The 11,012-nt window shown below is 45.7% G+C and overlaps 1 protein-coding gene across 1 annotated transcript; it reads right to left on the bottom strand.

The window, feature by feature from the left end:
- Positions 1 to 351: 351 nt before the first annotated feature.
- On the bottom strand, positions 352 to 10,032 carry C3H5orf15 (chromosome 3 C5orf15 homolog). The gene is made up of 3 exons (XM_077326852.1): positions 9,501 to 10,032; positions 4,423 to 4,994; positions 352 to 1,817 (listed from the first exon to the last, which is right to left on the bottom strand). Exons 1-3 carry the CDS (start codon positions 10,015 to 10,017, stop codon positions 1,686 to 1,688), a joined length of 1,221 nt encoding a protein of 406 aa, XP_077182967.1. The 5' UTR covers positions 10,018 to 10,032; the 3' UTR covers positions 352 to 1,685.
- Between the last annotated feature and the right edge of the window lie 980 nt (positions 10,033 to 11,012).

The raw sequence follows: 11,012 nt of genomic DNA, 5'->3' as shown, positions 1-11,012 counted from the left end.
TATAAATAAACAGTTCAGAAGGTGGGCTGGATGGGATCATAAGGTAAACAACATAAGGTAAAATCACACAGACGTATCAGGAAACCAGCACAATAAGTCGCCTGATTTACTCTGGAGTCAGAGTCCAATCAATTCAGTACTAATATACCACAAGAATGTTGTTCACAAGACCAAGGTGAATTGTCTTCTGTATACCATAAGTAAGGGTTTATATATTATTCAAGGTCTTAGATGAAAATCTTACTTGCCGACATAACATCTAGCACCAATTTAAATAGTATGAATTGGTCCTCTGCATCTTATGCTGTTCTCACCCAGTGCAATTCCATTCAAAAATGAACCAAACTGCTATTTTGTGTGGTCTTGATCAAAAAAGAATAATTTTTATTGTAAACATACAACTGTACAAATCAAACTATAATTACCATAACATTATATTCTTGGAGTTTTATTTGAAAATTTTTATTACATGATACAACCAAAACTGCTGCAAGAAACAGTTCTGGCATATCTTGCTGTGTTCCTCTTTTTTCTTGCATCCAGAAACAGTAAACAGAGAGATCTAGAAGCTCAACTGCTTCTCTACTGAAGACCATGCCCAGTGCAACTCTCTTCATGCCAGAGGTATGAGAGTTTTTCAGAATATTACATCATACTTGAATATAAAGTCATTAATAATGGTTTTAGTAAATTATTTACATATTTTCGAGTCCTGAAGAGAATCAGCCATAAACAGGATGTACATAAATGTAACTCTATGAAACTGTATACTTTACAACTTGTAGAAATAAACATAAATAAAAAACTTAACGTACCAAGAATTAGCTATATAACCGGTAGAGAACGGGTTTGTATGTGTGTTCTTTTTTTCAAAATTACAGTGAGTTCAGTGTTTGCTGAAGATGATTAACTTCAGCCCATGCCATTTTTATATCTGCAGCCATTTATCCCAGTTGGACCAATAACTGACATATCTCTCACTCAAGCATACAAACCTTTGTAATGAAGCAAAATCCTACTTCACATACATATATTTGTTTGCATCTCAATTTCTTGCCTTAAAAATATATATATTATTTGAACTCCAGATTGTTTTAAATCAAAATTTCTACAACACAATTGCTGATGACAAGGCTCTGAATCAGCAAAAAATCAAACTGGTAGACAAATCAAAAATCAAACCTACGTAGACTGACAATTTAGTGATCTGCACCAAATATTATTTTTCCATACTAAGGCTATGGAGAACAATACAAGCCATTTGGCTAAAAGTGGCCCAGCTTTACAGAGATGGACCCTTTATATTATCTGTATTGAGGGGAAAAAGCAAGTACATGATTCAAACAGGCAACTACTATAAACTTCCTTTTAGTGTTAATTCACTTGTTAAGGATTCACTAGTGAGTGTGAACTACTATGTGGCAATATTCTCAACAAGGACAATTAACTGCTCCAGGCAGAAGGAAATACAATGAGGGCAGGGGTGAATAAAAATGGCCTTATTGTACACTGATTCTGAAGTTTGTCTGTCACCAGAAGTAGCCACTGACCTTACATGTCCTCATATAAGGCTTAAAACTGAAAGGTAAAAAAGAGTGCACACACCTCATTGCATATGGCAACACCTGCACATTATATAAAAACAAAGCAAAAAATTAGTTTGGCAAATTCAAATCACACAGCTTTTAAAAAACATAATCATTGGTAATTTTTAATGAAGGCATTGCCTCATTAACATTTTGATCTAAACGATGATATCCAACTGTTCTGGAACAAAGTCCATCTCGCCATCTTCTGCCCTGAATCAAAAGGATTATCTAAAAGGAAAAATGAAACATTTAGCTAAGTACAAAGTAACACCAATGTGCTTAAAAGTACTAACAATCTTCCACATAGATTTCCTGCTGTCAGGCTACCCCACAACTATCATACAATCATTGACACATTGCCTGTACTATACACATGTAACACTTTATTTATGACTTCATGATCTCTAGCTAACAAACTTGCAGAGAAGTCTCCTCTATATGTGCTCACTCCAATAACAGTGGCCCTTTGTTTTAAAAAGGCTAAAATTTGAACCATGCAATGCAGTACTCGATTTGGACATGGGATCTGTTTTCAGAATAAAGTACAAGACACATTCTTTAAAATTTGCCAAAATATGAAGGAAGAAATCTAAAAAGATACAGGAAACCATATCTTATATTGACCGTATTTATTATAGATTCACTGAAAACGAAACAAAAACAAAAAAATAGTGACTTAATAACAGAAAATAAAACACATCTGCAAAGAAGAGATGGAAGAAATATATTTACATTTTTTGGAACATTAAGCAAAAAAAAAAAAAAACTAAAACATTCTTGTTTGACAGTACTCTCCATCATAGTGTACTAGCACACCTCCAAAAGTAGTTTATCCAGTCTTACTTCATTATTTTCAGCTTACTTAAAATGTCAAATATTTCCCTTTGTGCACGCCACAATTCCTAAATAGCAAGGGATTAGATCTAAAGAACCACAATCAGGGTTCTGTTCAAGAAACAAATATTTCCTGGGAACTTCAGCTGGGGGGGACACTAACAACCCAAAAATTCTCCCAAGAATCCGTGACCCTTGGGAATGGTGTAGGACAGTGGTCCCCAACCTGCGGTCCGCAGCCCGGTGCCGGGCCGCAAAGGCTTTGGCGCCGGGCCGCAGCTTCTTCCCTCCCCCGCCCGAAGCGAGAAGCTCGCCTGGCCGCGAGCAAATCGGCCGTTGAAGCGGCCGATTAGCTTGCGGCCCGGCTAGCTTCTTGTTTCGGGTGGGGGAGGGAAGAGAAGCTTGCCGAGCCACAAGCTAATCGGCCGCTTTGGTGGACAATTTGCCGGCGGCCCGGAGGGGCCGGGAGGCGAAGCCGCGGACGCCGGCATGGCGGCAGCGCAAACGTGCATGCGTGGACTGCCACACACGCGTGTTTGCGCCCCTACCGGGCGCAAACGCGCGTGCGCAGCAGTCCGCGCACGCGCGTTTGTGCTGGGGCTGCCGCACGTGCGCGGGCCCCCCTCTCCCCACTCTCCGGAGCAGCGGTCCATGGCAGCCGAAAGGTTGCGGACCGCTGGTGTAGGAGATTGCAGGGGCAACTGACAGAAATTGAACCTCCTCTTGCATGATCAGAAGTGCCTTTTTACTAGCAACAAGATGGAGGAAGATTCCACATAATAAATGATAAAGGGTTAGGTTTGGAGGGCAGATTCATAAGTGACAGATACTAATTCAATTGTTTCCATTATATATTTTAAAAACGTATGTCTCGCTTTTCCAGGACTCAAAGCAGTCCACAATGTAGCAACCAAGTTGCAAATGTGTAAATAAATGAAATTCAAACAGATTAAAACACACAGTTAAATATTTTTAAAGCATCCAGACAATACTCTGCTCTGGTTCGGCCTCCCTTGGAGTACTGTGTTCAGTTTTGGGCACCCCAGTTGAAGAGGGATGTTGACAAACTGGAGCGTGTCCAGAGGAGGGCAACAAAGATGGTGAAGGGTTTGAAGACCAAGACATATGAGGAAAGGTTGGGGGAGCTCGGTCTGTTTAGCCTGGAGAGGAGATGACTTAGAGGGGATCTGATAACCATCTTCAAGTATTTAAAAGGGTGTCAGATGGAGCAGAATTGTTCTCTCTTGCCCCGGAGGGACAGAACAGAAACCATGGGATTAAATTAGTTCAAAAGAAATTCCATCTAAACATCTGGAAGAAGTTCCTGACAGAGCAGGATTCCTCGGGAGGTGGCGGGTTCTCCATCTTTGGAAATTTTTTAACAGAGGTTAGATTGCCATCTGATGGAGAGGCTGATTCTTTGAAGGCAAAGGGGTGGCAGATTATAGTAGATGAGTGATTGGGATGTGAGTGTCCTGCATAGTGCAGGGGGTTGGACTAGATGACCCATGAGGTCCCTTCCAACTCTATTATTCTATGATTCTATGAATACACCAAAGAGTTAAAATATACAGGAAAGTAAAACTCACGGCCAGTAGAAAAGTTCATCTTTTGCCAAAGGCTCCCTGGAAGACAGCTGTCTTGCTAAATGGGAAGGTGCCTTCCTTACCCCTTCTAGCAGGCTATTCAAACAGATTATAGACCCAAAATGGAAAAAGGCCTGTGATTTTGCTGTGGCTGTGTGAACAGTTCTAAAGGGAGTATACACAATAAGGAGAAGGCTATTTGAAGAGTGTGTGATAACCTGGTGGCCATATTTGTCTAGGATTTCCTAGTCTCAGCAAACCCATTTTCATAATTTAGCTCTCCCTTGGTCTTCCATTTAATTATTTAATGGTAAAACACATTTTTATGCTATTCAAATTTGCATACTAACAGATACAAAACACAGTCCAAGTGCCAATATGCTCTAAAGCATTTCAAAGAAAACTCAACTTACCTTTCTTTTATTATGATACGTGATGTAAACCACAGCTACCAAAAAGGCAACAACCACCAGATGAAAAAAGAAATGGCTATCATCTTCTAACCCTGAGATAGAGTCTTTCATCTCATCAGCAAATGGCTTGTTTCCATAGCTGCGCGTGCTCGCCCACTGCTCTTCTTCCCCTTGAGAGTCTAATGCTTCTTCCCCTTGGGAGTCTAACTCTTCTCCAACTGTGTTGTCATCTTCTTGAGAATCACCAGGATCTACAAATTCTTTTGCTGTTGATAATGAACTTGTCAGTAAGTCATCTCCAATGTCATCTTCATCATCGATTGTGTCTTCTTCAACATCAGTATTAGACTCAAGAGACACAGGCATCGGTGTTGGAAATGTGGTTGGTTTATCTTCTACTACTGTCAGGACAGTTACAACAGAAGGATCAACTGCCAAAGATGGTGAGAGCATTTCACCTTTCAAGGAATCCTTTGCACTGATCTGACTGGCTGCTGAAATGATGGGTGGTGAAATAGTGCTGAGTAGCAGATCAGTTCCGTCTTGAGATGTCGGTCTCTCAAGGATGGTATCTAAAAGACAGTGAAAACCACACTCATCTAACATTTGAAACAAATGTAATAATTTGTGGAAACATTGAAGAAAAACTGAAAAGATTTTACTTTAGACAATGTCGGTAGGATATATGCTCAACTCCTCACTATGCCATGAAAGCTTCCTGGAAGACCTTGGACCAGGCACACGCCTACCTCACAGGATTGTTGTGAAGTTAAATTAGTGGAGGAGGGAAGAATGTTGTAAGCAAGTTTGAATCTCCACAGGGATAAAACAACAAGGTATAAATAAAGCAAATAATAAATAATAAAACAAGGTATAAATAAAACAAATAAAATGAGTTACAAAACATAATAAGATCAACTAGCAGAAAAGTCCGTTGTATCTCTGCATACAATGGTCTCTAGGCCACCTCACCCACATGCCTGCCCTTGGCAGGCCAGCCAAGGCCTGAAGTGGCCTTGGCAGACCTTTTTGGGGTGGCAGGAGAGTGCTGGGGAGCAGTCTGCTCCTCTTCTCGCCACTCCGGCAGCTCTACCGAGGCCTGGCAAGGCCACGGATGGAGCTGCTTGGGGTGGGGGAAGCACTAGCAGGGGCTCCTTCCCCCCACAGACCCAGGTCCTTCACCCTCCTTCTCAGTTCCTGCTTACCGGGCTGGAACTTCTTCCAAATGGAAGAAGTTGGAGAGGGATGTGACCAGGAGTGGGACATCCTTCCTGAATGGCCGCTAATTGGAAGGACAGCCAATCAGGAATGGGGCAGTGAGAACAGCTGACCTGATTGGTGGTTAGGCGGTGAGTCCCAGCTCCTCCCAGCACCCCTTACCAGCTTTATTAATTACTAGGGGCAAAGCCCGTTGTATCCAGGAATACAATGGGCGTTAGAGTGGGGGGGGGGGTGCTAAAAGTAAGTTAGGAGTTGTTGATTCTGGAAGGACATGTGGATGCATGGGTGTGTTGTTTGGGTTGTAGTTGCATGGCTGGGCATGAGGGTATGTTATTGCAGATGGTTGTGGCACGGATGGGCATTCAGACTTTGTAGGTATTAGAACAACTGGCGCTAGATCTTGGCAGTGGGAAGAGGCAGGGGAGGGGTTGTCCAGTCTGTAAGGGCATGGGTTTCAATGTGTGTGTTGGTGGGGGGGGGGCTGTGGTGGCCTGGTGGCAAATGAGGTCATGGGTGTGGAGATATGGGTGTCAAGAACCTGTGGTGTGGAATGTTCATTGAGTACGGGAGAGGACTGACTTTTGGGAATTGTGGCATAATGGTTACAGATGAGCTTTCAAGAACCATGTTTTCAGATATGTGAAGGGAAAATCAGACTGGAGACTCTTCTTAGGGGGAGATTACATGTCAGCCAATTCCTCCCTGTTCTGCATTCAACCTTATTTCCTTCTTGTATGAATTAGGCCCCAGACACCAAAATGTCCCCCTGCCCTAATCCACATGGGTTAGTCACAGTACACAGGTATCCACCCTGCTCTTTCTATCTCCATTTTTTTTACTGCTGATAAAACATTATGTGCCCACATGCTTCTTTCATTGTTGCCCCTTAGAAGAGCTGGATTTTTGTATCCTGCTGTTTACTATCCAAAGGAGTCTCAAAGTGGTTTACAAGAACCTTTTCCTTCCTCTCCCCACAATAGACAACCTGTGAGGAATGTGGGGCTGTGAGAGGTCTAAGAGAAATGCTGAGTCACCCAGCAGGCCTCAGGTGTCTCAAAGCAGTTTCCAATTGCCTCCCTTTCCTCTGCCCATAACAGATACTCTGTGAGCAAGGTGGGGCTTAGAGAGCTCTGAGAGAATTTGGCATGGCCTACAGTCACCCATCAGGCCTCAGGTTTCTTAAAGCAGTTTACAATTGCCTTCCCTTCCTCTCCCCATAACAGACTCCCAGTGAAGGAGGTGGGACAGAGAGAGTGCTAGCTCATCGTTTGGTGTAGGCTCAGTGCCTCACTTTGAAGCTGGCAACTCTAAGAGGAGGTCCCTCTGTGCACAGCAGTCTTGACCCTCATCAGGTTTATGCACACCTAGGAAGTGTGGCATTCCAGAACATCAACCTACACTGATCTGGCAACCTTACCTTCTCTCTGCAATGTTTTCTTGACCCGCAATAGGTCAGGGGGTGCTAGGTGCTTTTTTTCCGGGGTTTCTCAGTTCAGCTCTGCCTCTTGTCCCACCAAGCCTTTTCTACTGTTCCAGACAGACAAATGCTCTATCTTAATCTACACAGTTGCTGATAAGGGCTGGCCAAACCCCGTAGCCCAGGAAGGACACACCTGCACCACTCCATCCCAACCTCAGTCTGCAAGCCTCTACCATCGTCTCTAAATCACTGCTCATCTCTAGATTATAATGATCAGCTCTGCAGGCAAAAATGGCTACTTTGGAGAGTGGACTCTGAGGCATTGTACCATTTTAAGTCCTCCAAACCTCCAGGAATATTTCCAACCCAGGAGTTGCCAACCTCCAGGTGGATCCTGGAAAGCCCCTGAAATTACAGTTCATTTCCAGGTTATAAAGATTAGCTTCCCAGGCTAGAATAACTGTATTGGAGGGTGGACTCTGAGCCATTGTACCATTTTGAAGTCCCATCTCCAAACCTCCAAGAATGTTTCCAACCCATGTTACCCCACAATGGCTCTCAGAGACCAACACTAGAGTTGCTCTTCTCCCTCCCCTAGCTGTTTGGTCCTGCCAAAAGAGGTAAAACATTAAAAACTTTGGCAAGGAATCTTCCAGTCACCCCCAAATGGAGGGATTTCCCCTCAGAATTCCCACAGCATATGGAGGCTGGGCCTCAGAGGATTCTCCCTCTGATAAGCTGATTCTCCTTTCCCCACATTCTCATTGGTTCTGGTCGCCATCTGTTGCAGTACAGGCCATGGTCCATGGCCCTTGGGAGTACGCTCACCAGGCACCTGCCTGCTCTGTCAGTAGTCTGAGGCAAAATGAGCAAAGTCATTGGACGTGACAGTTTGAGATGGGAGACGTAGCCACTCAGGCGGCAGGACAACGCAAGCAAGAGCATTCATTGGCCCTTAAATTGTAAGGCCCAAAAGGTCATTGTGAGGCCCAAAGGTCATTAGGTCTTTTATAATAGTTATACAGATTACAGATAACAGATAATAAGCCGACCTAAAGCAAACCACATTCTGCTAAAAAAGCATTTCTAGACATCAAAGGTCTGAAGAAACAGATTTTAAGATACAAGTGCCAACAACTCCTTTGCAAGTAACTTAACGCTCAAAAACAGCCAGTAAGCCACCAGTAAGTTATTCCCGACAAGAGAAAAAATAGGAGAGCAAACATATTCTGCAGCATCTCAAAATAAACAAGGAAGCACTGGAGTAAAATTAAGTACACTGGGAAGCAAACTGGCAAACAGTGTCATGTTTTAATAACTGGCCCTAAAGAGGTAGCATCAAGAACCAATATGGTTCTGCTCCTATATTCTGAACTGTTTGTCTAAACCACATTCAAGGACAGTCCCACATAAAATGCATCACTGTACTCCTGTTACATATTGTACCACTCAAACAAAATTGCTGGGCTACTGGTGTTTCTGAAATTATTCTGGTACCTTAAAACTCCTGAAGCTGAAATATGTTCAGTGGAAATACAGAGAACACAAAATACATTTTTCTTTTACAAACTACACCATCAACCAGCAAGTGCATAACGAACCGCAGCCTTCACATCCTCATGACTGTCCTGTTATGAGGCTGTCCACAAAAACTTCAAAATGAAAAACACCTCCACCTCTCTGCTGCAAATGGGCAAAACCGACATGCCACAATACAAGAAATTCAGTACAGAGATGCCATGTCACAAAGAAGTAATTATACATGCAGGTTTTTGCCCGCCACGGAGTCAGAAGTAGCATCATAAATTCTATCAAAGGACATAACAGGATTCAGCTTGACTATTTTCATTTTCTGTGTGACAAAAAAGGTGAGCATATCTGAAGCAAGGAGAAAAGGTGTTCCACCTGTACATAATTTAGAGAACAATGCGGCTTCCAGTAACACCTATTACAGGGGAAGGATGGATGGATGATGATGATAGTTTAGATAAAATGATGACAGATTAGATGATGATGAAGGTAGATTAGCTGAGGAGGAGGAGGAGGGGTAGGCAGACAGAGAGACCGATCGCTGGGGGCGGAGGGGGGGGTTAAAGTCCTGTATTTGGAGAAACAGAGGCATGCGTCTCACGGTCGGGGGAGGAGTGAAAGTTATTCCTAGGAGCCGCGTGAAAGTCTGCGGGGCCGCCTTTCCAAACTCTAAAACGGCCGCGGATGGGAGGGGGGGGGCACTAGAGAAGGGCGGGGGGATCTGCTGTCTGCCTGTCCACCCAGAGAGCATCGGGGAAGGAAGGGCGGCAGGCACACTGAGGACCAGAGCAGGTCCGTCAAAGCCGGCCAAGGCAAGGCAAGGCAAGGCAAGGCAAGGCAAGGCGAAGCTCCAGCCGTGGGACCCACCGCCCGCCCCGCCCTGCCTCGGCGCTCCTGTCCTCCTCACCATTCTCGTCCTGGCCCCCGGCCGGCAGGGCCCCGTCCAGCAGCACCAAGAGCAGGACGAGGGGGAGGGAAGTCCGCCTGCCCGCCACGGCCCCGCGCGCTTTTCGCCCGGCGGCAGCCATGTTTGCTGACAAGCCACAGCGGCGAAGGACGTGGCGCGGCCTCGCCTCCGCCCTCCAGACGCTGCCAGGCGACGGCGGCCCGTCAACTTCCGCGTCGGGGCTTGGCGCTCGGAGGAGGCGGACGCCGGGCGGCCCTGATGCCGGGAGAGCCCCGCCTGGCGTCGCTGTGTCCCCGGGATCTTGCGGCTTGGGACTGTCCGGGCTAAAGATGCCGCGGCGATTACGGGGCTGCTGCCTGTGATCCTCCGGAACGGGACGATTCCGGCGGACCAAATAAAGCCCGCGCGAGTGCCTGGGCTGGCTCGGCGTGCTTGCCGCCTCTCTCGGAGAGGAGACTTCGCAAGGGCAGCAAAGGGTAGGCGCGCTGGCCGACGTTTCGGACGTATTAAAACGCATGACGGGGTTGCGCGTTGGGAGCAAAGGGAGGTGCTGGAAATTCCATTGGCCATGCTAGGGATGCCAGTCCGCAGGTGAGACCTAGGGATCCTCTGGAATGACAGCTCATCTCCAGGCAACAGAGGTCAGTTCCCCTGGAGAAAATGGCTGCTTTGGAAGGTGGCCTCCAAAGCACTATACTCCACTGCAGTCTCTCCCCGCCCCAACATCCACCCACACCTGGGGCCATACCGCACAACTTAAATGTAGCAGAAGTCTTACCTTTGGTAAAAGGCAAAGGTATCCCCTGTGCAAGCACCGAGTCATGTCTGACCCTTGGAGTGACGCCCTCTAGTGTTTTCATGGCAGACTCAATATGGGGTGGTTTGCCATTCCCTTCCCCAGTCATTACCGTTTTACCCCCCAGCAAGCTGGGTACTCATTTTACCGACCTTGGAAGGATGGAAGGCTGAGTCAACCTTGAGCAGGCTGCTGGGATTGAACTCCCAACCTCATGGACAGACAGCTTCAGACAGCATTTCTGCCGCTTACCACTCTGCGCCACAAGAGGCTCTTACCTTTGGTAAACGCTACTAATTCAATGTTCCGCATGACGTCGCACACAATCTGCAACACTCCTGCAATACTGCCGCAAAAAGCGCTTCGTTGTAGCACTTTATGGGAAATCCAGAAAAGTGGATTCCCCCTGAGAAAACCGCTACACTTTTGCGCACAAGCTGCAACACATCAGCGAAAGGCATGTGCATTCTCAATGTAGCGGTAGAAAGTCCCTCCCCCGCTCTCGCCGCCGAACTTCCAGCTAAGTGATCGCCATTTTTTTTTCCTTAGACGGGGAAAGCAACGAACGAGCGAGGCTTCTCAGAAGCTTCTCCGGCTAAAGTCCCTCCACAGAAGTGATTAAAAGTTAAACAAAGCTCCCTACTGCAAGTGTCTTTAAAGTTCCCGAGCACAATACAGCCCCTTGTTCAACACTGCCCATAATTTCGGCCACAAAT

Source organism: Paroedura picta, chromosome 3, assembly GCF_049243985.1.
Source record: "Paroedura picta isolate Pp20150507F chromosome 3, Ppicta_v3.0, whole genome shotgun sequence".
Lineage (NCBI taxonomy): Eukaryota > Metazoa > Chordata > Lepidosauria > Squamata > Gekkonidae > Paroedura > Paroedura picta.
This window is presented reverse-complemented; position numbering and strand designations above follow the sequence as displayed.